This window comes from Colossoma macropomum, unplaced genomic scaffold, assembly GCF_904425465.1.
Source record: "Colossoma macropomum unplaced genomic scaffold, Colossoma_macropomum, whole genome shotgun sequence".
NCBI classification, from domain to species: domain Eukaryota; kingdom Metazoa; phylum Chordata; class Actinopteri; order Characiformes; family Serrasalmidae; genus Colossoma; species Colossoma macropomum.
The window spans coordinates 15,171,047-15,197,353 of record NW_023494798.1 but is presented as its reverse complement, the minus strand read 5'-3'; the positions used below and the strand labels follow the sequence as shown (position 1 = coordinate 15,197,353).

Sequence of the window (26,307 nt, the reverse complement as noted above, 5' to 3'; positions counted from 1 at the left end):
AAATTCTAGATTTCAAGAACATTCTCCCCAGTCCATACAAACTTCACAAACTCCACTTTTGGCCCAAAAGCAGAATAGAGAGATCCAAACAGAGTGCCAACATGTTGATTTAGATTTATTTGTGGGCATTACAGCAATAAGCGTTCCTTCCCAGCAGTGAGAAGAGTGTAAGGCACCTTCCGCATGTTATTCCTGGCACAGTCTTTTAAACGCAGAGGATGCCAGCTCCTGCTTTCAAACATCTACAATAATCCACTGAAACCTGAGTGTTTTCCTTTCTCTTCGCAGCAATAAATGACACGGTATATCAACTGTCAGAGGACAATATTTGATTCAAATGAAACCAAATTATATAACTCTTTAGCAGGGCAGTAAAAACATTTATAGAATTACTGTTGAAGGATGAGGTACGTGTACAGGACATCACACCCTGTCATCCAGTTACAGAAACCTTTATTCACACCAACAAGGCAAAAGAAATGTAGGAATGTGTTTCATATGTTTACAGCAAACACCAAAAATTGGGTGCATTTTTATTTGCTGTGAATGAAAATGCATTTAAATAAAAATCTACCTTATTGCACTTATATTGATATCGATATTCTTATAAGAGAGTTCTGTATATTTTCCCTGGCCCCTAAGTATAATATATACACTTCAAAGATTTTATGAAGCATTATAGCGATACCATGACAAAATGGTAGAATTACGCATGTTTCTTATGCTTAAGTGTTTCTTTTTGCTGTCTATAAGATGTTATGAATCCCAGTAGTAATGCCAAACCATTGAATTGAAAATTGCACTCAAAGGCTACGTTCACATTACCAGGTTGAAGGGTAGTTTCAGTGAAAACTGAGAAAAGGAGGGAAAGATATGACTCCATGAAGCAGGTATTTTTGTGTATACAGGTTTATATCAGTTGACATGAAAGCCTTATGCAATTGTCTGGTAGCCGCATGACCAACATGACCTACAGTGAACTGTCACCAATAATTCCATATAAAATAACTGCTTCACTTGTCTTGCTCTGTGCTACATTGATGGGATGTGTTACAAGCACTAATAACTCATCCATCATTAAATTTATTCTCAGCTCAGCCTACAGGTTACATTTCATTCAAATTATAATTATTTAAATTTATATATTAATTTCAGCCAAAAGTGTTTATACACAGACAACGCACTCTTTTACACAGTATTAAAGTGATGTGGTGTTATAAGCAGCTTGTTTATTTAAGGAAAGCCTATCAAGGACCAAAGCGCAAAATCTATCTCTGTATTATAGAAGCTACTAATTCGATTTATTGTCTTTGATGTAAGAAACATCTCTCCTCGGTCCATGTTCATTCTGCAAACTGTAACTTAACAGCTTCCAAGCCATATTCAGATATCACTGTGGCCTCAAGTTTTAACCCTTTTTAAGAGAATACTTTGTTCGATAAAGGGAGACTCATTAGGGCATAATAGCTTTACAGGTGCAATAAAGTAGGCAGGCTTTTACCTGGGGGGCATAGCGGTGGGTGAACGAGGTTTCAGAGGCTTTTCCTTCTCCTCTTTCTTCTCACGTGGCTCTCGTAGTGGTCGTTCTCTTGGTCTTCCTTCTTTTTCATCTCGTTTCAGGCGGTCACGCTCCCACTCTTCCTTCCTACGCTGTCTCTCTTTCTCTCGCTCCCGTTCTCTTTCCCTCTCACGCTCTCTCTGCCTGCGCTCTCGCTCACGGTGGTCTCTCTCGCGCTCACGTTCCCTTTCGCGATGACGCTCACGGGGGTCCCGTTCACGCTCTCGATCCTAATGTAAATACGCATACACATTTAAATATTCCTACTCTTTAAAGTGAGCATGAAGCTGATCGTTTACAAATACCCTGAGGGGGGAAAAAAAAAAAAAATCATCGAGCATTTTATCTGGATGAATAAACTCACGCTGTAGTGGAAGGGTAGAGGGGTCTCTGTGTACTGCACTCTGAAGTTCTCATACTGGCCCCCTCTCCAGAAAGCTTCCATTTCATAGTCATAATAAGGATCAGCATAGGGGTCACTGCAATGGAGAAGGCAATTACTCAGATGTAGTTGAAAAAAAACGTAAGCTAACGTGTGTGTAATGAGACAATTGAATAAAAATGAAAAGCTATACTATTGTAGTAATAATAATAATGGTAGTACAGCAGTGGTAATAAAGGGAATAATAACAATACTGTAGCGTAGAGATACTGGCCAATAATGCTTACCCATACAGTGGGTCTCTGAACTCCATTTCGCTGTAAGTTGAAAGGGTGGGACCAAAATGAACCAGTTAGCCAGGGAAATAGAGAACTACACTTGTAAGCAAATAGACTACCATCACACTACCCACTATTCAAATACAAAACATTTAACCTTAAGTGGCGATTATCCTAAAGTACCTCTTTTCCAAACTGAGTCATCAGAACACTCAAAGCATAAATCAACACAGATACATATTAGAAGATGTAGCTTTACAAAGAAGACGCCACTCTGTTTCTGGAATTAAACATGTTAAGAATACAAAACATCTTCATGTCTGACAGCCAGAAATAAAAGTCAAGCGTCCTTGCAGTTATGGATTGTATTTCAGCCAAAAACTGCTATTTCAAGTCATTCAATCAGGCAGAAAGATGGCATAATATACAGAGTACAAATGACATGGTCAGTGAAGTTCTGCAGACTGAACTCTGAGGCTTCATACCCAGGATCTCTAATTTCCCTGGTGATGCGATAGCCTCGATCCCTGAAGAAGTCATTTTCTTTGTCAAATTCCCATTCATCTTCACCAATGGTCACGTTAAAGCGTTTTTCCTCAAAGTCAGGCTCCTGCTCTTTGCGGATTGTGGCTTTCTTTAAAACCTGAGGGAACCCATGGAGTAATATTAGTACCATATTTAATTTGCACTCATCTCTGCTCCTGAAAGAGTGAATCCATATTTCTAAACTCGATATCCCAATCAAAGTGTACTAAACACATAATACCTATTTGCACTATGGATATCATCAACTATGCAAAACGATGATCATCAGTGTTGGAGACAGCCTACATCATTTGAATAAACACCATAACATTTTTTTTTTATATTATCTGAACAAACAGTAAGAACAAGGGAAAAACCTGAAACCACTGCATGAGCCATGTCTCATTTGAATCTATGAGATCATAGAAAACCCAGTCATTGTGACACCGCTTAACAAAATGTGAAATGGTCACTAAAGTTCCCTTTTGGATTGCTAACTCTGAAACAGTTTTTCTCCATATACTGATGACCTTATCCTGACATGTAACTCTTAATGGAAAGGATAATGTCATACCTCTTTGGCGTGTCTAAGGCCCCTCTCCCATGCACTCTCCACTGGAGGCTCCACAGGAAGGGGAGGAGGAGGCAATTCTTCTATAGTAGGACCCCCCTGTGGGAAGCAGAAGGTTCACACATACATTCACAATGCAGGACCGCAAATTTATGTACTCATAAATAAGTTACTGTTTCAGACACACATTTTGTGAATAAAGTGATTGCCTGGTTATTATGTCATACCCAAGGGTTTGAGGGCATTAACGGGTGAGGGCCTCCACCTCCAGGGGGTGCTCCATTTGGAGAGAAGGGGTCTGGTTTGGAGATAAGGGAGTAGTTGCCTTTATCGTTAACTCCTGGATGGATGAACCTACAGATCATCCCCCAAGTACAATTACCTACCAGGGACAAGAAACACATTGTCAGTTATCACAGTGCCTTATATATACACACACATGTGTGTGTGTGTGTGTGTGTGTGTGTGTGTGTGTGTGTGTGTATATATATATATATATATATACACACACACACACACACACACACATACATACATATATACGCAAACACACATACAGACTGCACCATCCTCATTGTGGCCAAAACAATCCCTAAAATCTTATCCCATATTCAGCTGGGTCACTTTGTTGTTTTGTGGTAAACCACACAAGCTTTGATGTGGTTTTTCTTTGGGCTTTTCTTTTTTTTCCCAGCCACCCTCCCATACAGCCTAGTTGTAGGTTGTAGTTCTAGGTACTACTGCACCTTCACTCCAGCCTCAGCCACTGAACTCTGCAGCTCCTTCAAAGTGACTGCTGACCTCTCTGTCTTCACACAAGTCCCTTCCCTGCTCTGATGCTGAATTTTGCACAACGGCCTGGTCTAGGCAGTGCCTGGGTGTTACGAAGCAGCTTACATTTCCTCACAATTGATACAAAAAGGCTCACTGGGAGATCAAAACACTTGGATACTTTGTAGTTTCTTCCTATCATGTGCATGTCTATAACTTTATCTGTAATTTCCTCAGAATGCTCTCTGCTTCATTTTCACAGTTTTCCTTCATATTCACAGTATGATCAATGGTGCTTAAATTAAGAGGGTCTTTTATGGAAAAAAGATGAACTTTTTTAGTTATTCACAGGTGGAGGTCAACTGTAAGCCAACTGTGTAAACCTGGAGCCTCCAATGTAAAGGGGTGAATACTTAAGCAAACAGTATTTTTTTTTAGTTAGTAATTTATGTCACAATATTTTCTTACATCAGACCAATATCACTTTAATTAATTAATTTTGAGTCAGTCTATCAAAATCAAGTATGGTACTGTGCTTAAAATCAAAGTGTCTTTTGTAATCCAGATTAATCTGATTACTTCTAAGGGAGCTGAATACTTATTCAACCCTAAAATTAAAAAACTAAATTATATATACGTGCAACGATTATTCAACTTAGTCGACTACATCGACGACCAAATTCGTTAGCAATTAGTTAGTCGATTAGTTAGTGACGTCATTACGCGTCTTTCTCGCGCTCATTGGGAACGTTTTGACATTACCGCTCACTGCAGAGTTAACAACAGCACAATGGATGAACATGGGAGAGCGACTGCAGTTTTCTGTTCTCCGCGAACATTTGGCTCCACTCGCTAACAGTTTAAGGAGGTAGTTCTCTGTGATCACACAGGGTAGCTGGACAAAGGGTTACCGTTGAAATGAAGCGGTCAGACTAAAGTCGTTCAAATTTAACTGTTCATAGAGAGGTTTTCCACAAACGTTCGCCACTTTCCCATCCGGTCCATCAGAGCGCATCTCCTCTGCAGCGGTGAATATCTGCTCTCAGAGGAGAGCAAGACTCTCACAGGAGCATGGAGAGACGCTGACTTTCCTCAGTTTCAATAAAGATCTGTGATTGTAGAATGTAGTTGCTGCAAAGTGTAGACAGACAGGAGAATGCACGAAGCACAGACTGCACTGTTTATATCTAACATTTAATTTTTTTTTTTTATTTATTTGATTAAAGAAAAACTGATTTAGTTGTGTTATATTTCATTGCTGCTACTTTGTACATCCTTTGTTATAAATTTTGACAGGAAAAATACATTGGCGGTTTTTTTTATCTTCTGTATTAGCAGGAAAGTTCATTAAAACAGTGAATTCTTGAATGTTATTCATCTTTACTGTCTTCACTGTTAGTTAGCAAATGTATAAAAACAACCTCAAGCTAAATTTAAAAGCTAAAGTAACTCTGTATATAAATAAGTATATAAATAATATACACACAAAAAACATTCAATAACACAAAAGAAACAATTATGGGGTTCAAAAGATCTGACAACAACCATACTCTATCTACCTTGCACGGTTTTCTCTACATTTCAAAATCTCTGCAAATATCATGTACAATAGCTCCCTCTATTGTGCAATTCTGGAAATGCTGCAAACCACCACAATGTATGTATTGCAACTGACCATCTACACCTCACAGCAGTACTGCCACTTATCTTCCCAGAACAGAAATAATAAAGGAAGCTATTATAATAGTCAGAAGGAGGATGCCTTTTGAAATGATCTTACAGTATATTCTTTATCAGCAACTTGTACCTACCTTTCATAAAGAACCTGCAAATAGGTCTAGGTCGGATCTTTCTGTCCATGGGGTCCTTTACCTCACCCTCCTCAAGATCATCATCCTAAAACAGGACATGAAATTAGGTAGTGAATATAAAAGCATCTTACAGGAAATGACTAACACTTTTGGCATATTAATCATCCACACAAACCTAACAGGCCTAAATAAGCGATGTAAATAAGAGCATTCTTGATCAAATATTTCCTTGCAAAGTATTTGTAAAGTAATCTGATTACGCAACAAAAATCATTATACAACAGTCATACTAAAATGGCAGTTCTGCCATTGATTTCAGGCTTGCAAACCTGATCATGAGCGAGTGGGTTTCACTATGATATGGTAAACTTAGACTGTGTTCTGTTTTTTGTGTGGCAAGTTTTCCAGTGAGCAGCTACTAATGTTTAAATTGTTCTGTACACCCAGCAGTAAGTTTAAAGCAACAGTTCTATGAGAAATCTAGTTAACACAATTTTCCCTCATCCAAAATACAGCTTAACAGCCAAGACATATCTGGTGTCTAAAGTTTGCTTTTTCAGTTTCAAATTAGAATGTGTTTTGTGTGGTTTATGTGCCAAACAGTTTTAGAGCTGCTTAAAGTTTCAAAAGTTTAATATTTCTGTGCAATATAGAATATCGCAACAGGTTGTTTTTGTTATTGTACCTGACACATTTATATCACCTCCATTCTGGCTGACTAACTTGTACTGTACCTCATTCAAAAAGCAGTCCAAGCTGAAACACCCCTTATAACTCTAACGAGAATGGGCAGCGCTGAACCACGGTAGGCTGAATAGGCACACATATGTTTTTCATGACGTCAAAAAAATGTGAATAAAAAACTGTCTTGCAGCTGTTTCTTTTATGTGAACTTCAACAAGCATTACACACAACACCAAACTTTTATATACACACACACATATATATAAAAAATGAGACAAATGTGGTTTTATATAACACAGGCACTTAAAGCAATCTCAAATAGACGTGCTTATCTGGTTTTTGACACTGTATGGCTTATCTATGAAAATGGACAAAAGTCCATTGCATAAATATAAAACAAATGCCTCAATACTGCTAGCATTTTTGTCCATTTTTAAGGATAACAATGTCTCAAACAGTATCAGATACTATACACTGTCAGAGAAGAAAAAAAAGGTGTGGGTACATTTTTTGTTCATCAAGGTATATTTAATGTAAATGTACCTTTGAAGGTACAACAATGACTTTATGGCCCAGCTGTTTATCTTAAAGTTTTTCCCAGTGAAAAAGTACTTACTTGTACCTTTTCATAACCTAATGTCTTAAAACTGTGTGTGTGTGGAGTCAACAAAACTTAAAAAAATGTAATTGCAATGGATTATGGTACAATTATGTTCCAAAACTAAAGGTACTGAAATCGTACCCTTGAGGGTACCACCCCAGTGACAAGAGGGCTACTGCTCCCAGTCACAGCTTGGTACCTTTTTTTCTGAAAGTATATAAACAAGTACAGGGTGATTAAGCCATGTAGTCTGCACAATGCTAATTGGTGGGGAATAAATTTCCATTTCTTTTTAGCTACATTAGCCTCAGAGCTCCAGTGCAAAACTAAAGGTGCAAACTGCAGACACTAAACACATCTTGGGTGACTGATTACTGTTGAGATATTGGGAAATTTCACCAAATTATCTCTTTAAACATCTCCAGACACAGGTCTTCCTTCCTGATGCAGCATTAGGTTGACAGTCATCATTTTAGAATTTGTCTCTCTTGACTCCTTAAATTTTTGGGGTTATATAGCTGGTATCCACTCTCAGTTTGCTTACCAAAGCAGTTTAAAATCACTCATAAAAAACTTTGTATTTAAACTAAGGACACTTACGTCAATTTCTCCTTCGTCAATCTCGCCATCATCTTCCTCTTTCTTTTTATCACGGAATGAATCCCTCCTGCCTCTTTCTTGGCCTCTTGGGTCTTCTGGCTTTTTAGGCTGAGAGTCTTTCTGGTCTGGTGGCAAGACTGGGTTCCTTTCACTCTTTTTCCTTTTCTCTTCATCTTTTTCCTCCTCATCTGCTTCCCCATCCTCTGTACCAGGGCCTTTCTCTGTGTCCTCCTCCTCTGGAACAGATGGGTTAGGTTCCTCAAGTACTTCTTCATCATAGTCTAGCTCATGCTCATCCAGCTCTCTGGACACGGAGGATGATTCGTCCTTCAGATCACTGACTACCATCACCCTCCTCCGTCTTCTTTCCTCTTCATCATCTTCCTCTTCCTCCAACTCTGGGCGACCTACGCGTAAGCCAGCCGCTGTCTCTCCTCTGTCCTCCTCCTCTTCTTCCTCTCGCCTGGCATCTTCCTGCTCTTCTTCAGCAGGGGTGAAGGGCTGCTCCTGTTCGGGCTCTGGTGAGTCAGGGTCTGGTGACCTGGGGGTCTCCAGGATCTCCTCTTCTTCATGCTCAGGAGTTCTGCTCATATGTGACCGGTCTTCCAGCATAGTGGCAGCACGCTCCTGTTGGTACATTTCTCTGTCTGAATCCCTGTCCATCTTGTCGTCTTCTTGATCGGATATTTCTTCCGGAGCTCTCCTGCCCACCTCAACCCTGTCTTCATCATCAAAGTCTGAGTCTCCTCCTCCTCCTTCCTCATCATTCAGTAACTCACTGTCAGAGACGGCGTTGTTCTCCTCGGCAGGGGACTCTGGAGATTCGAGCAGCTCACTGTCAGACAAGCCCTTCTCCTCCTCCTCAGGAGACTGTGGAGACTGGGTGGGGCTCTCAGGAGTGTCCATCAGCACAATCTGCAACCATTTGAATTCACACAATCAGTTTGGCATGCAAAATATAAATGCCAACTAGTTGCCCTCAATACACAGTGGCTTGTTTTTGGGACACAGATTTAAGCCAGACCCTAGATCAGGGGTAAGCAAGCTTTCACCATTAATTCATGTAGGTTAGCTATCTATACAGTAAGAAGCCTCACAAAACTAAACTAAAGGGGATATATTTCTGCTGACTCGATGCCACTCAGTGTGAGTGCAGGCATTTGCTTTCAAGATTCAGGGAACAAAGGTCTTCTTGAATTCCAACGTTGCCCACATTTATATTGGAGACATTTTTAACAGAAACAAGCAGAAAATCTTATAGACTAATTCCAGGTGTGAAAGACTAACAAGTCATGCCAAAATTGTCATTGCAAGCACTCTCACATAAATACAAGCTTATTCTGCGACTTCTGCGGATTCACTTGACTACTAAATAAGTGAAACTAACAAATGTTTTAAAGTATTGCAAAACCACCACTCTAGGCGAAGCTAATACTGACCCTGACAAAAATAATTTTACCGTTGAACAGCCCATTAGCTAGCTAGTTAGCTCTCTCTCTAGCTAGCTAAGAAGCCAGCTAACGAGCTCTCCGCATCCAGAAACTGCACATAATGCACACTTTGCAATACACAGTTAATTGTATCAAATCATTTGGAATGAGGTTACCTGCTCGGATTAACGGCAAGCGACTCATGAGATGGACGACTGACCAATTTTCAAGCTAGTCGACTAGTTGGCTAGCTTAGCTTAACTTAGCTAGCTAGCTCGTTAGCCAGTGAGGAGGCGTCGCTCCGCTGGTGGCCGCGCAGCAGGCCCGAGAGAGAGAGCGGCCCGCACTTTACTACAGCCGAGCTCATCGACACACAGCCGGGCACAAACACAATAGTGAACTTAAAGCACGACGTGTAAAGTAACCGAGAGCGAGACTGTCTGGTCCGTTTGGCCTCACTGCTGTGCGGGACGGAGCGCTCTGATCCGCACTGGCTCGCCTCGACCAACAACAATAAAGCGCACTCTCACAAAAAAACAAACCAAAAGCCCTGAGAACGCTTAAAACACATTCGGTCACCTTTCAAACCACAGCGTCTCGGAGACAGGGTCTCGATGTCGGGAGCTACCCGGTCTCTGTCCCTCAGTGACGGTATCTAAACGATGAATAATGAGCCGATTTGTGATTTTCTTTACCGGAGAAACGCATAAACCCCGCACGACACCGTGAGAGCGGCCATTACCACAACGTCATCAAAGTACGACACGAGGCCAACCTGAGCAGTCACTTTAAACAAAACTCACACACTCTCCGTGTGTGCGCGCTGTGAAGGTGTATTTTGCCTATGTATTTTTGTTATTTGTTTTTACTGAAATAAATAATATTTTTTTAAAAACCTTGGACGCAACCGCTCTGTGAAGGCCAGCGCTTGGAGAGCTGTACCACTGGGGGGCGCTGCTGCAGCGCTGCGAACTCACCCGTCCATTCAGTCCTGCTGCGTCCAGCGCAGCCACAGGAGCGCAGTTACTCAGCGCCTCTGCTGCCCGCTAGAAGAGGCGTTTTTTTTCTTGTCTTGGCAAATGCTGCACATCTTCATTCTCACATCTGGGTTTCACAACCGGCACAGAGCGAGAGAGCTTTCTTTGGACAGAGTGCATGGGTCCCTCACAAAGAACAAGAAAATGGTAAGAGACGCTTTATTGGCTGGAGCTATTTTGAAGTTAGTTGTCACCGAAAATAATATTTTAAAAAAGTACTGCTTCTTATTTTTGTTTGTATTGTTTTTTTTTCGCACAGTGACAAATATTTTTTTTCTTGCTAATAACTGTAAAATTTGTGCGCTTACTAAAAAATCTAAAGTTCATTAGTCGAATTTTGCCTTATTTTTTTAAAAGACTGATTAATTTCAGATGAGTAACATTTAGATTCCATCTTTATCTAAATTATCAGGGAAAGTACAGCGTGGTGCTTCTTACGACTCAAACATTTAGTACTTCCTCTCGTGTTTAATGGTTCATTATCAAGCTGTGCTTTTCGGACTTTCAGACCAACTGTTGAAAGTGTGCTGTGTTTATCTGTGTTAGTACTAACTGATATCCTACTGTTCTGTGTGTTGCTTATTTCAGTCCTTAGCAATATAAAGAGACTTGATATACATCATGCATAGCTTACTGAAGTGACATCACAGATATGTCATCGTAACAGAGGCAGGTATGTAGAGAGAAATAAACAGAGAGACATAGACAGACAGAGAGAGAAACAAAGACAGAGAGAGAGACATATACATATATAAATATATACATATATATATATAGAGATAGATAGATAGATAGATAGATAGATAGATAGATAGATAGATAGAGACAGGGAGAGAGATGCATTTACGAAGAGAAAACCACAAATAAACAGAGAGAGACCAAGTGAGACAGACAGAAAGAGAGTATACAAATAAGAGAGAGACTAAGATTGAGAGATAGAAAAGAGATAGAGAGACATACAGATAATCAGAGAGAGAGAGAGAGAGGAAGAAAAACAGATACACTAAGAGACTGAAAGAGAAAGAGAGAGGCACACACAGGTGGAGACAGAAAGACAGACAGTAGCAGACAGAGAAAGAGAGGAATATAAAATAAGAGACAGACAAAGATTAAGAGACAGAAAAGAGAGAGAGACATACAGAGAGAGAGAGAGAGAGAGAGAGACACTAAGAGACAAAGAGAGAGAAACAGGTGGAGATAGAGAGACAGGCAGAGAAATAGAGAGAGATGCTCTGGGGGTCTCAGCGACTTTATGATTCTGCTTGTGATTCACTCACTGAGGAGAGCTTGACCAAGTGAGTGACAGTTTAATTCATATCACAGGCTCTCATCAGCACGCCTGGCCCTCACCATCAACGCCAATCTGTGAATCAGACTCATCATCGCTGCACAGCAAGAAAATGCTCTTCAGAGGACAGCTGCTGACTTAATGAGTGCGTTTAGCACTAGGGCAGGCCATTGTGATGAAGAGGGAGAATGTGATAACAAACGCTGCTTTAACTATTTGTATTGAAAGATAACCTGAAGTATTAGTGAATTTACTTAGTTATTGCATTTTATAAGAGGCCTTTTCTTCTTTGGACTTAACTGTAAAGATAATGATATAATAATGCAGAACTGAAACGTTAATAAATGAAGCATAAATGAAACATAGATAATTAATAACTGAAGCATTGCAGGTCGGACAGGTTGCCTAATTAACGTAGCAACATTCGTCAACTGTAACTGTAGCCTTGGTCTTTACATCAGAACACAGCACTGAAATAGTGAGTCTACACACACATACACACGAACACACACAGCGAGAGAGCTGCTGTGCAATATCTGCACCACCCCAAATGCATCATAATGAGAAAATGGAACTGTGTGAGATGAAGTTTTTGTTTGTTTATTTTATTTTTTTTTCTAGATGAGAGAGGTGGAGAGACGGCAAGCTCGAATTGAATTACTTTTCATTTTGTGTCCACCTCAATTTATTAGGAGCGCCCCAGTGTCAAAACAGAGGCGGCTGACAACAGCAGTAGTTGACAAGATATCAATGTATGCTAACAAGCCTAAATTAACTTGAAAACTTCATTTTCCTTGACCAAGTGTTTTTTACTATTATATCAGAGTGGACTTTGACAGTCATACTTTTAAACCATTTCAAATACCAAATGTTCGTTTTATACAACGTACACTGCCATAAGTGGGTGTACACACTTTGAAACAGTTGCCTTTCATTTCAACAGCTGCTATGAGCAGATTGGCAGTGGCAGCTCTGTGTTTTTAAGACTTTCAAGACTATTTTTTTTGCAGCCTAATGCAGCACACCACTAAAATGTCTCATTTGAATAATTTGCTGTGGCAGCTTATCATCTGTATGGGTTGATAATGTGTGCAGAGTTTTCTCCTAAAACACACTGTGACTCCAGCAGGTGTTGAGGCAAAGCAGAGCGAAGAGAGAGTGAGAGAGAGAAAGGTAGATGTTATGCCTGCATTCTGTCTTTTTTAATCAGTGCTGTTTCAGCATGCTGCAAGCTAGAGGAGGTCTCCTATCCACTGTTATATGTACATCACTTATCTACTTATGCCAGAGGAGGTGGACATGTGTGCAATTATTGAGCAATTAGCACAGGACTGTGAAATCCTCTTAACAGTGTTGGAGATTGGCATTTTGCCCATTGACTATTGCAATCTGTATTTTCAGGGGGATCGTTCGGATGGGCAATTGCATTAAGAGGCAAAAAAAAGAGGCCTACAAGCCTACAAGAGATTTAGCTACAGCATTTAAATGTGTTGCCACTAATGGAATTATAGAAGTCTAATAGGAAATAATGAAAAGGAGGTTGACACAGGAAAACACTGCTACTGTACTCAAGCAAACAGAACAAGACACTTTTTGAGAGTGACAAGAAGAGGATATAATCAAGCACACCTTTTTTGCAATCCACCCCCACGTTTTTCCCCTCCTTGATTCCTTTTTTTTCTCACACTTCCATTTCTCCTCCTCATTCCCTCACGTTTTTCCTGAATTGAATCCATACACAAGCACACTCAAACATGGTGGAAAATGCAAGCTCCAAGATGGACAGTAGCCCAGTGTCCAACATTTCCCTGCTGGGCTCTGGGGATAGGGTGTCCGAGTCTCTGGAGTATAAGACTGTATCAGTGTTCCTGGTACTGTTGGTGTGCGGTGTGGGAATCGTGGGCAACGTAATGGTGGTCCTGGTGGTTCTGACTACACGGCATATGCGAACACCCACCAACTGCTACCTGGTGAGCCTGGCGGTGGCTGACCTGACCGTGCTGGTGGCAGCGGGGCTGCCCAATATCTCAGAGAGCTTGTTGGCCACCTGGGTGTATGGCCATGCCGGATGTCTGGGCATCACCTACCTGCAGTACCTGGGCATCAATGTCTCCTCCTGTTCCATCACAGCCTTCACCGTGGAGAGGTAAGCAGTACATCAGTTTGTATCTACAACGTATTGATACCACTTAAATATCACCAGTCATGATGATTCTTTAAATATTGATGCTGTGTCATGTCATCAAGTCAGAAGAGCAGGAATGCTGGGCCTGATGTGTTAAGACATTTGCAGCAGTTTCAGACATGTTCTGTCCATCTGCACAGCAAGCCGTTTATGGGAAAATTGAATAAAATGCACTGCTCTTACTCATGCATGTGCATTTGAAGGAGGGTTGTGCAAAACAAAGGAAGATCATACAGAAAATGCGCAGAGATATTGAAATGGCTGATTACGTTTTCCGCTCAATTTACTGAAGTTTGAGCAACTTGTGGTGGCAGGAAGATGCGGTGCATTGTTTCACGAATTCTATTTTCTTAGCCAGCATAGAATTACATCACTGATCATATTATATCATCAACAAGCCAGGAAAGCAGGCACTCACCGACAAGTGAAAGCACTATAAGCCTGACTTATTAAGATATTTGTACCGGTTTCATCCGCAAATATGATGCATTCTGCATGCTTGCTTCTCCTCCTCAAGCATAGGCTTTTGAGGGAGGGCTGTGCAAATGGGGAGAGTGATATTGGATAGATTGTTCTTTAATAAGTTGTAAACAATTGTAATGGGATGTATGCTTGAGGAAAACCTTTTTAAATTTTAAAGAACCTCCAATAATGTAAAGGTACTGTATTAATTGAAAGTTTTTCCTACAACCCGCTTACAAGCCAAGAACCATTTAGGAGTCTATATTTTTACTCCTGCTGTGCTCATTTGAGAGATTTCCATGCTCTAACACCCCCCACTCCAACTCAAATGGCTTATTAATTAGCTGATTAGTTGGTTTTGGTGTGTTAGGGCAAGGAAAACACCAAACTATGCAGGGCAGGGTTACTTCAGGAGCAGGGCTGGCAAAGACTGGCTTGTGTTAAACGAAAATCTAAGCCAGTCTTTGGAAAATACAGCCTACAGCTCTTTTGGCTGTGTAAATGTCACTGGGTAACGTCTTATCAGATTTGCTCTTGTATCTGTTGTCGTTTGGACAGGTCTTGGGTTATTAGGTCTTTGTGCTTAATTCGGGATAAGGTCAGGGCTGGACAGATAATGAGGTTTAAATACACTCAGTCTATTGAGTTCAGCATCAGCGTAAATGTTTCCATGCTACAGACTCGCTGTAATAAGTCAACTCTGCATCAATTGTTATTCTTGTCTCGTTCTCCCCTCCCACTTCAGATACATAGCCATCTGTCACCCGATGAGGGCTCAGACAGTGTGCACGGTCTCCAGGGCCAAGCGCATCATTGCAGGGGTGTGGGCCTTCACCTGCGTCTACTGCATGCTTTGGCTTTTCCTAGTGGACATCCAGGTGAACAGTGATGGACGAGTGCAGTGTGGCTACCGCGTCTCCCGGGACCTCTACCTGCCCATCTACCTCATTGACTTCGCCATCTTTTATGTCATCCCCCTGCTACTGGCCATTGCTCTCTATGGCCTCATCGCTCGGATCCTGTACCTGAGCCCCCTGCCTCACCCGCCCGATTCCAGCACCATCACAGCCACCACCCTCAGGAGGAGCTGCAAGGAGCCAGTGGACGCAGCCAAAGGAGGTCGTCAGGGGAGGCCTAAAAGTGCCCTCTCATCTCGGAAGCAGGTGCGTCTGTCTGTCCTTCATTTATATTGAGATGGTAATTCAATTAATACGGCAACCATTAGACAATCCCTTTTTTCCAACTCTGTTTATGAGGATTTTTGGTTTAGTACTCTGCAAAAATCAGAGACAACCCTTCATGTATTAATTCCCAGTCAACACGATAGCGCTTGGCATTATAGCAAGATTTATTGTTATTGTGATAAATTATATCACAGTATGTAACAGTGTGCTTTTATGATCATATCATGGATATAATCAGTACACTTGCACCTACATGCTTGATTACAAAGACAGCATAATTAGTCCTGTTTAATAGGATTTAGAGTACCATAGTATGTAAAATGCTGAATACAAATTATTGGATTCCTAGTTTTGGTAATGTTTTTTAAATATGGAGTTTCCTTTGTCTGTTCCAACTTATCAAATGCCAGGAAAAAAATAGTGACATGTATTAAGAAATGACATTATTGCCGTATCACCAACCTCAACAATATGACCATTAAGTACAACTTGTTCATTTTTCAGCATCAGGGAATAAAAGTAGAAAATATATGAAAGCCTTCGTTTGAAAACCTACTATAGACCACTTTCAAGACATTTCTTTTTTTCATGGTATTGTAAGGAGTGAGCTTTACCCATACAAAAAATATCAGTGCTACAATATGATAAATACCACCTTTATTAGAGATATATAAATACACTTTCGAAATTGACTTGTCTTCTCACAGTGGCAGGATGGACGGAAACACCTGTGGATTTGTTTCAAATCTGAAGCAAAGGTGGAGCTTGATTTTCTCCTCTCTCTCAAAGATGAAAGCTTTAAGTACTGTTTATTTGATGGGAACAATTCTAGTGGTTTATATCTTCAGAAATAAAACTCCTAGTTTTTCACTTTGTTTTTGACTTTGACTTTCCCCTTCTTTATGCAAATGGGTTATTTTACATCTAATCTCACAAATATCTCCTGAAATATGACTAACTATAATATATAATATATACAGGGAGACTCACTCGAAAGAGGCCCCGAATATTCTGTAATAACTCTCACTAGGACGAAGAAATCTGAACGAAACAACGTGCAATGTGCTCCTCAGTATATGGAGCTTCGAACAAGCCAGGATGCCCCTGCATCGAGGTAGATGAGGTAGGCGCCGGACAGCCGTCGCGACGTTTAACCTCCGTTTGCAACTTCCAGGTGCATACCCCGTACCCCTTCATGTGTCTGGCAGAAAACGGAGATCAATTCCAGCTTTGCATGTAATGCAATCGATTACACATACATCAAGGTATGTAGTATATTTTTTTGGTTCAGATTGTTTCATTCTAACGGGAGATACAACAGAATATTTGGGGCCTCTCCCTGTGTGACAATGGCTGTTTTGACTGGAAATTTAATAAATAAAGGCTCTGACTTTTGCTCAGTACTGTACATAAGACATTTTACCTCCAATACAAAAACAGATTAACAAACCGATATTATGAGCTGTGTGTGAAAATATATCTTTTACTCCATCTGTGTCCTACACCCAGTGCTTTTATCAAGTTAGACCACAGATGTGCCGCCCTCACAGTGAGATGCCATGTGTCGTGCTGGGTTCATTAAGAGAGCTTTTTCTCCTGATTGTGAGGGATCCCTAAAGGGCAAATGCAGGGCAGCACTGTCATCCTGTACGTGTAGCAGCCTGTCACAGGTCAGGCTTTTTTCCCTGCACAGAACATGGGGCTAGCTCCCTTAAATATCACCATGTGGAGAGGGTTGTCTTTTGGTATTTTACTTGGCCACAAAAACAAGGTACAGTTAAAAATGCAAAGATTTGATTTGTAAATTATAGATACAGAGCCATCCACTGTCTCCCAAGTTTTTGCCATAAATATTGCAAATGTATCTCCTAAGAATTTTGTCTACTTCATCACTTCCTTGAAAAACAAAGACAGACTTTGTTTGTGGGACTTCAGATCTTGAATAATTCAGTCCTGCCTAGTTTATCTGTGTGGAATACTTAGCAAAAGAATGACTTTACACGTCTATAGTCCTGAAGAACAGATTTTATATTGACAATTGACGGCCTGTGACTAGAGAACCAATATGGATAGGAGCTCGCATAAAACCAGTTTGCCCCACATGAAAGTTAATATTGTTGTTTTGCTATACATTTGTTTTACATTACATACTTATTTTAGATGCCACAACATAATTTAAGTAAAATACAGTCTCATACAAAAGTATTAGAACAGCAAGCCTTTAGATTATGCCACCTTTTAAAAACTATGAATAATGTCTACTCTTGAGCCCTGGGTTTCACCTGTGAAGACTACACTTGTTGTTAAATTGGATAAACCAACATGAAGACCAGAAAGCTGCCTCTGGGAGAAAAGCAAACCATTTTGAAGATTAGAAGAGATTGGGCCATTGCACAAGCATTGGGCCTAGCCAGTACAACCATATGGAATGTCCTGAAAAAGAAAGAGACCACTGGTGTATTAACAACCTGACATCACAAACAACAGACATCACCAACAATCTTCACAGGGCAGGGGTGAAGGTATCACAACCCACCAATCAAGGACACCAAATATTAAGTGTTATTTACTTTAAGAATGTCTGTTCTTGTACATTTGTTTACTTAAAACTTTGGTCATCTGCCAGCAAAGGTGCCATGTTCTAAGTTGTTTAATTCATATATTTTTCTGAAACTGAAATGTCTTCAATGTACAGCAAAACAAAAGAATTTGCCTTGCCATTCCAATTCTTTTGAGGAGACTGTGTAAGTAACATATAACATATTCAAGTAAACATTTACATTCTGTATTAACAGAAAATCTCCTAACAACTTCTAAGACTCCTAACAACTGCCAAAAGACCTCAGAAAATGTTACAGTCAGGTAAACAGCACTTAAAGCTTTCATCTTTGAAAGATCCACTCTTGCTTCAGATCTGAAAAGTGTTTCTGTCTATCCTTCCACTGTGAGAAGACAACTCAACACTGTGGATCTGAAAGGATGTGTAGCTGTCAGGAAGCTGTTACTGAGAAAAGGAAATAGACAAAAACGATTAAAATTTGTTCTCAGAACAATGGACTGACCACCCCAGCATCCAGACCTCAACATCACTGAATATGTTTGGGATTAATTGAATCATAGAAAGAGCAAAATGCAACCAACTTCTAAGATTGAATAAAAAATCCTTGCTGTGTAATTTTCTCTTAAATATGTTTTCTTGCTTTTTTCCTGACTCTGAAAAAGAATAACTTGTAGTTAATGGTAGTTGTGACTGGAAATTAAATAGCTGCTGGGTGGTCTCTGATATTTGCACAGTACTGTGTGAATGAGACATAATCAAACAAAATGTTTCAAAAAAGTTATTCTAAGTATATACGTTATGGGGGACCTTGAAGGACTAGACCTATGACTTCTTGCTTCATAACCTAATACTTTCAAATCACCTCAATACAGCTGTCCCTAGAGAAGACTGTAGGGCTGCTCTTATTGTAAGAATGTAGGAATAGCTGCAGTATCCTGTGTCCTGGCACAGTTCATTACTAGAATCTCTTGGAAAAAAGAAAACCAAAAATGATTACAAAATCTGTTACTCTGAGAGACAGAAGCAGCGCACCATCAAGTGACCTAGGTTGCCTCAGTGTGGCAGTGCTCTCTAACTACTCTCTGTGAGTGAACCCTCACCGCAACTGAATACTCTGCCGGCTTTGCTCTATTGCTCTAACAAGTTGATTACCTTCCTTTATTATAGCTGATCTTTAGCATGCCTGCAGAGATATTAAATGCAATCAGAGACTGTCTGCCTTTCAACTAGCAGCTGGGCTGGTAAGCTGCTAACACTATAGACATGGACAGTGTGCTGTAGAAATTTTAGAGATGTCTGTGCTCACAAATTGCATATCGAAAATGTTGTTATTAATAAAAAAGTACACAGAAAGGATCTGGCAAAGTTTTTTGCTTTAGTTTCAGGTGCAATTTAGACGCATTCTATTATGTACGAAATTGACGCACATTTTGAGTCAGTGTTCCTCCACCTTTTAAAACTATGTGTGAATTTGTGCTATTGTCTCAAAAGGTGTCTTTTTTTGAGAATTACTTTAATAATGGCAGTGGTGCAATGACGTGGCCCAAAATATACTGTGATGCGACCACCACATGCACTCATAGTCCATGTCATTGTTTCACAAGCTCTATTTTCATAGCCGAAGTAAAATAACACCACTGTAGAATGTTTGGTTGGGAAAGAAGTTCATTAATTAGCGCCACTCTGTCTTTGTCACTGAACTTTCATTATCTGTTTTGTCTTAAGCTTGTTGATGGCTCCATTATTATTAACTGTGCCTTTGGAACAATGTGCCTCATGAGCGTGCAGTTAATTGGCAGGGTTAGGGAGCGTTTGCGTGATAGGCTGCTGTCTCTGAATATTCATCATTCATTCATTAGGCTGGCTTCACATGGTGAAACTTTCATGCAACTCTAGTCACTTGAACCTTATACTAAATTGCACTTGAGTTGCATAATGTAAATTGTCCTGAATCTCAGGCGCAGCAGTTCATGAAACATCATGCGAACACATCCACCAACATAGTTTCAAACCACTGGTGAACTTCTGATGATCTTCAAGCACAGCGTGAGTGAGACGTAAAGTAGGCTGGAAGTGTAATGGCTACTTAAACATTTATTTCCAAGGGTGTAACAAACACAGAACAAAAATTATGTTGCAGGCAACTCACAGCAAGCATCTTGTTGCATAAAAGTTTCACTGTGCAAAGCCAGCCTTGAATAAGATTCGATCCATACCTGATTCTTTTGTTAATTGTTCTTTTGTTAGACCAATCACGGGAAATGATGTACACGTTTCAATTAGGTAAATTTAATGTATTACTGCTTTAATCTGCTTAGCTACACTTGAGATGCAAGTCAAGCAGCTGGTGTCCTGACATTCTTTATGTTTCTAATTACTAAATTGTAATTAAAATGACTAGATAATACAAGATTAATTTTTTTGTTCCAAACTACATGTGCTTTATTTGAATATTCTGTTTAGTAAGTTAGTGCTAAGATGAGTTAGTATGTTCGAATGCACATACTCATCCCTGCTGTGCACATAAAATAAAATCTGTTGCCTATACTTTAGAATTGTCCATACACTCATGTTGCTGCAGGCATTTCACACAAACGCACATAACGGCCTGGCTCATATAATAAATTGGCAGGGTTGCAGCTACTAGAGGCTATATCCATAACTATTCTGATGATTCCCAGCCTTTAATGGCTATTCAGGGCTGTGGAGCTCAGACATAAATTTCACAGCAGCTGTCATTCTTTCAATGAAGAGTTACCAGAACTGTCACTGACCTCGTGTGTGGGCGGGAGGATGTGCGAGAGCGTGAGTGCTGCTCCTTCGGCTGACACGTCTGTGTGTGTGTATGCGCTCACTCACTCACTCGTGTGTGGCATAGATCAGAATCTTGAAGATTCAAGAGGGCTCCACTTGAGAAGGAGATTTGCATAATATGATTTGTGGCGCTCGCTGAAGTATGCTTAATGCTGCTGATGATTCTGCTCTCGGAGATCATGAAGAAACACTCCCTCGCTCTCCCACTTTGTTCTCCTCACTTCTTCTCTCCCACTCCCCCACCCACACCTCCCAACCCCTTTGATCACATGATTATCTCAACAGTTCATGAAGTTCAGTAAGCTTCAGGATGCCCACAGAACTACAGTGGATGGGCTTAATTTGCAGGTTTGAGTGAAGTTATCTGTGCTGCCGATCTGATAGCAACGTCGCTACGACAGCCGTTGCCTCTTTATGTGACCTAATCGTGAGGAGCGGCCTGCTTTGTTTGTGTCATGTTAAGACCTTGTTTCTGGCTGATGAGGAATCCCAATAAGCAGATGTATTTTTCGAAATGTCACTGCCAGTCACGCTCATTATCTCACTGCTCCGTTAATTAAACAAGCTCCTCCCAGGCCCGCATCGCCTCAATTAGAGAGCGCGTGGTCGTGCTGAGAATTTGTCACGATCGTTGAAGGTCTCTCTCGCTTTCTCTTGCCAGTTGTCACTCTATCTCCTGTGTAGGATGATAAATAGCATTTAGCCCCCGGAGGGTCCTTTTATTCATATGTCAATAAAGAGATGTAGTGTTTGTTCAACTGTGTCTTTCCTCCAGGGCATTGTTCTGTTATTAAATGCAAGTGAGGCCTTAAAACGGATGGCATGCTCTAACAGGCCTAAAAGTAATTCAGTTAAAAGTGTTTGTTATTCAGACAAACAAAGGAGACAAGAGGACGGGCGAAGGTTGCGTTATTGGCTGCGAGTGGCAAATCTGAAAGACTGAACAGTGGAGTCTGACGGTGATTCTATTAGAGCCTTCTCCCCGGGGTTCTACCCTGCCGCTGTAATGCACTGTCACCATGGCCACAAAGCTACAGGGTGTATGACAATGGGCTTCTCTCTCTCTCTCTCTCTCTCTCTCTCTCTCTCTCTCTCTCTCTCTCTCTCTCTCTCTTTCTCTCTCTCTCTCTCTCTTTCTCTTTTTCTCTCTCTCTCTTTCTCTTTTTCTCAGGTATAAATTCCTCCACCTTGGAGGGTGCATATGCCCAGAAACGCTTATGCATGCACATGCTGTTTGGGAATAGAAGACTGACCACTTATGTTTTTAATTAAAGCATGCAAAGCCCTATATGCTGTACAGAGATTTAGCAGAAGTGCATTCAAGCATGCTACGCCAGTCTTGCTGTAATAACCAAACAGTAAGGCAAGGTTTACTAATTCATTTTTTCATGAATAATTATTCTTAATTTAATGCGGCATTAAATGCATGAATGTAATAGCTTGCATTACATACAAGCTATTACATTCAAAACATCCTGATCTGGCAATCCCATCTGCCTCCCTCACCATGGACACTCTGTGTTATTGCTCAGTGTATGGTGTGTGAATGCATTTACCGCAGTTTCAGAAATGTTAACTGATAGTTCAAGTGTGAATAATTAAATACAGTTCCCTTCACTCATGACTAATAGTACAAAAAGGGCTGAGCACTTATTCGTACCAGAGCTGTAAAGTGTAATATCACAGGCTTTAATAGAGGTGCCTCGTAGCTCTCAATAGACTGCAGTGACATTCCTCTCATCACCTGAAAAAGTAGCAGTGTGTGATCTGTGTGATGGACAGGCGGTCATTGTTAGCAGATCAGCTTTAAGCCTGCTGTCAGAGTCATCTGTTCAAAGGAATTCTGGCCATTTGAACTGTCTGTTGGAGTGATCAGAGAGGGTTCCAAGTGTCCAGACAGTAGAACAAATAGCATTTGTAAACACAGTTGTCGCATTAAAATGCTGAGCAGCTTAGTCCTGCTTGGCGCTCCGGATGCACTTGATGGTCAGCGCGGCTTTGGTCACTGACAGCTGCCCAGAGTCATTTTCAGAGCCGATCACAGCCGGTAATCACCGGTTATTGCCCAAGCCGAGAATTGGATGTTCATTATCCACCATGGCTTCCCATGTTTAAAATATTCTGCTAAGAAACTTCAGAGCCCTGACAAAACAATCTGTAGAGTTTCTGCCTTGAAAAATGACCATTGCTTAGCTCCAGTGGGCTGAACGTTGAAGAAAAATGCTCTCTGCCCTCAGCCTTAGTGTTTTCACTTTGAGTAGAGCAGTTATATTTAGCTATCAGTCTGAAAGTGGTTTGTAATAGACTTTACAGACTTCTGTGTGTATTACTTGCTCACAAACTCTGACAACTGCCTGCTGCTGTCTTTCTCACCTGTAGTGTCAGAGTCCATATATCAACATCCAGAAGCTCTCCTAAAAGTAAAGGTGACTAAAAGGGTTATTTGGTGTGATGCCTACCACTTTTACTTTTCTAAAGATCCTATCAATTGATGATTCTTTAAAGGAAAGGTATATACAAGTTTCCACGTCAGATGTAGTCAGACTCCCGAAACACGTTTGGTGTCCAAGTTTTGCTTCTTTTGTGTAACACTGGAGCTCCAAGGCTAACATTGCTAACAAACACTGGAAGTCAATAGATGCCAAAATCCTCTCTGTAAAAAAACATCCCCATTATAAAAATGAACATGTAGATAAACACAGTGGACAACCACTGTAGACAACAGGTGTTGTGCCAAAATCTGACTGCACATCACTCAGGTATGCGGATGCTACAGATTATGTTCCCAATTTCTGTTGTTTCATTTTTATAAATAACTCTTAATCTTGAATTTTCAAACTGAAGATATATGCTTATAAATAGAAACTACAGAAATCACAAATATGGTATCCATATGGCTGCATGATCTGCATGCATACAAAGGGGAGTTGGTATTTGGCACAACACCTGTTGCCATTTAGTGTTTAGCTACACTGTGAAATTTGGCTAATTTTATAGTTTACAGTAGATCATACTGTGCCCTAAACCACACTGACAAGTCTGCATGACTGTAATGAATATCTTAATGTGGTTTGAGTGGTTTGAGTTTGATTTGAAAAAAGATTTTGCTGTCTGTTGACTTCTAGTGTTTGTTAGCAACATCAGCCCAGTAGCTCCTGCACTGAACTAAAGAACCAAATTTGGACACTAAACATGTCTTGGCTGACCAACTACATCTGGGATAAATGGAAAATTGTGTAAATTAGATTTTTCACTGACCCATTCCTTGGTTGAACCCACTCATTCAGACCCTTTGTGTCACCTTCACCTTTATTTTTTAAAATAAACGTATACCATGTCACATGTGCTTTCTGTAGGTCACTAAGATGCTGGCTGTGGTGGTGGTTCTTTTTGCCCTGCTGTGGATGCCATACAGAACGTTGGTGCTCATCAACTCCTTCGTCAGCACGCCATATCTGGACGCCTGGTTCTTGCTCTTCTGCCGGACATGCATCTACGCCAACAGCGCCATCAACCCTGTGGTGTACAACCTAATGTCCCAGAAGTTCCGCTCTGCGTTCCGTGGGCTGTACCGCTGCCAGAGGCAAACCGGCCACCACCGTACCCTCTCCACCCTCCACACGGCCTGCAGCGTGGCCAGAGACCCTCGCGCCATTCACACCAGCAATGGCAGCAGGGAGACGGCCAGGAACATCAGCTCAGGCCCCGCTGACCAGAAACACAGCAAAGACAGCGCTTTGGATGAAGAAAGAGAGGCTACAGAGAGCACGTGTGTTGACAACAACGACATGGATAAGCCCATTTTCAAGGAGGAGGAGGATGTGATTGATACAAGTGAGGGGCAAAATGATCCAGCAACCACAGACGAAAAAGACTTTGGCAGCTTTAAAAACGATGAAAAAGGGATGGAACAAGAAGAGAATGGTCCAGGCTTGGAGAAGATGTTGGGGAAGACTTTGGAGATGGTCAGTGTTGCTACTACTAATGTGACACCAGGCATTAAAAGCTCCAGCACAGAGAAGACTGTAGTGCCCTGTGATGAGAAGAAGCCTACACATGGCCCTGCTGAGCAGAATGCTAGAGAATTGATCCACAGCACAGTGTAGCTCCCTCCACCATCTCTGCTCTAAAAGCACTTCAAAGAAAATCATATGGGGGTCAGACTTATTCACTTTACAGCTCTTACCTGAAAGATAAACTTGCCTTTTGCAATCACTTCACATTTCAGAGAGGATCCAGAAGAGCTATATGTCCTTCCACCAGCTAATGAGACACCAGCTCTGCTGTCAAATGCAAAGACTCGGACCATTCTGACTGTGTAATTTACAGTGCTTGCTGGATGGCGGAAGCAACGGCAACAGCTGTTCTTTCTGTAGTAGCTCAGAAGCATTCTAGAGAATTCCAGTGTCCTCTGCTCATCCCCATTACATAAAACAACTTGCCCTCTCTGTCTGTAAACAGAAGAAACTAATGAATCCAGCTAAGTGGGTACATAACCCACTTTTGAAAGCACAGATTGGGCCGTATTCTCCTCAGCAAAACTGCTCCAAGGTGCTTTTATCCAACAACATAGCCTAGAGCATCAGGTCAGAACTAACACACATCTGTGTTTTCCCCACGACACGAGGCAGGGAAAAGCGAGTTGTAATGCATCAACATTTGTTCCACATAAAAGCCCATGCTTCAAGCGGAGTGATGGATGCTATACAACTGTTTCTTCTGCCGTTGTACCCCGAGGCACAACCGCATTCTCTGGGCTGCATTTGAGGACCGGAGGCGGATCAGACCAGACATCCATTTGTGGACTCTAATAAGTCATCTATTTATTTATATAGAGCACAAAAGACAGTTTACATACAGAACATAACACTACAGATGTTTTCTGCTGAAACAAATATAGAGGTATATCCATGGTTTACCTGTAAACAAGATTAATCATACATCTAGGACAGTCCAGGACAGGATTAGTCATACACGTTGATGCTGAAAGATAGCTCTGAAAGCACTTTGTTGTGTACCCAGTGCCATAATCCACATTGAAGTATTTCTGTTGAAAGCAGTCACTGTTTAATTTATGGCACAAATGTAATATTCAGTTTTCAGTGGTAATTTTCTAGTGCTGTAATGACTTTGTCAGGCATCATGGTTTTGTAAACGTACGTTTATATTTTACTAGTGTTCTTTGTTGTATTTGCTTTATGAAGTACCTGCAGTTCATGTATCTATTGTGCGATTTCTCTTTGAGGAGAAGATCTGAGGCCACTTTTGTGGCTTACAGTTCTTATTTCAGCTGTGCTGTACTTTGAGCTCTGGCCAGTTAAATTTTCTTTTCTCTCCTTCTGCATCTTGTTGCTATGTCCACCACTGTCCTGCCCATTTCTGCTCATTGCTTTTAACCTTTGCTGCTCCGCTGTCACATTTCATTTGATTACCCTGTGAGTGAGAATCTGCGCCATTGTGAAGAGACTGATTTTAAAGTGGTAAAATGCAATATGCTGATGTGCTAGCCTCACACTGCTCTGTTTTTCTGCTTTTAATTGCAGCGCCGATGGAAATGGAAAAAAGC

General features: G+C 40.9%; 2 protein-coding genes across 7 annotated transcripts in view; one reads left to right on the top strand and one right to left on the bottom strand.

Moving 5' to 3' along the window:
- zc3h18 (zinc finger CCCH-type containing 18) overlaps positions 1 to 9,961 on the bottom strand; it is a 30,772-nt gene extending 20,811 nt beyond the window's left edge. For 3 of the 5 annotated variants that reach the window (XM_036584693.1, XM_036584696.1, XM_036584697.1), the window contains exons 1-9: positions 9,791 to 9,961; positions 7,782 to 8,696; positions 5,897 to 5,981; positions 3,542 to 3,696; positions 3,318 to 3,413; positions 2,704 to 2,861; positions 2,228 to 2,257; positions 1,923 to 2,037; positions 1,502 to 1,788 (exon numbers count right to left, since the gene is read on the bottom strand). In XM_036584693.1, coding sequence (XP_036440586.1) covers positions 1,502 to 1,788; positions 1,923 to 2,037; positions 2,228 to 2,257; positions 2,704 to 2,861; positions 3,318 to 3,413; positions 3,542 to 3,696; positions 5,897 to 5,981; positions 7,782 to 8,687 — 1,832 coding nt within the window. In that variant the 5' untranslated portion in view covers positions 8,688 to 8,696; positions 9,791 to 9,961. Of the gene's footprint in view, positions 1 to 1,501; positions 1,789 to 1,922; positions 2,038 to 2,227; positions 2,258 to 2,703; positions 2,862 to 3,317; positions 3,414 to 3,541; positions 3,697 to 5,896; positions 5,982 to 7,781; positions 8,697 to 9,387 lie in introns of all 5 variants that reach the window. The other 2 variants (XM_036584694.1, XM_036584695.1) reach the window with 2 other exon arrangements.
- Positions 9,962 to 10,322: 361 nt separating this feature from the next.
- On the top strand, positions 10,323 to 25,572 carry trhr2 (thyrotropin releasing hormone receptor 2). Of its 2 annotated transcripts, XM_036584698.1 has the most exons (4): positions 10,323 to 10,395; positions 12,938 to 13,682; positions 14,929 to 15,346; positions 24,098 to 25,572. In XM_036584698.1, the coding sequence occupies exons 2-4, from the start codon at positions 13,291 to 13,293 to the stop codon at positions 24,845 to 24,847; spliced, it is 1,560 nt and encodes a 519-aa protein (XP_036440591.1). In that variant the 5' UTR covers positions 10,323 to 10,395; positions 12,938 to 13,290; the 3' UTR covers positions 24,848 to 25,572. The 2 variants fall into 2 exon arrangements, with proteins under 2 accessions (XP_036440591.1, XP_036440592.1); XM_036584699.1 differs by lacking the exon at positions 10,323 to 10,395 and having other exon boundaries at positions 12,718 to 13,682.
- Positions 25,573 to 26,307: the final 735 nt, after the last annotated feature.

What these genes read in the sequence shown, in the direction of transcription:
- trhr2 (XM_036584698.1), top strand. Translation starts at nt 13,291, where the DNA reads ATGGTGGAAAATGCAAGCTCCAAGATGGACAGTAGCCCAGTGTCCAAC. An exon ending in ACAGCCTTCACCGTGGAGAG is followed by an intron (nt 13,683 to 14,928) that starts GTAAGCAGTACA and finishes CTCCCACTTCAG; the next exon opens with ATACATAGCCATCTGTCACC. An exon ending in CCCTCTCATCTCGGAAGCAG is followed by an intron (nt 15,347 to 24,097) that starts GTGCGTCTGTCT and finishes TGCTTTCTGTAG; the next exon opens with GTCACTAAGATGCTGGCTGT.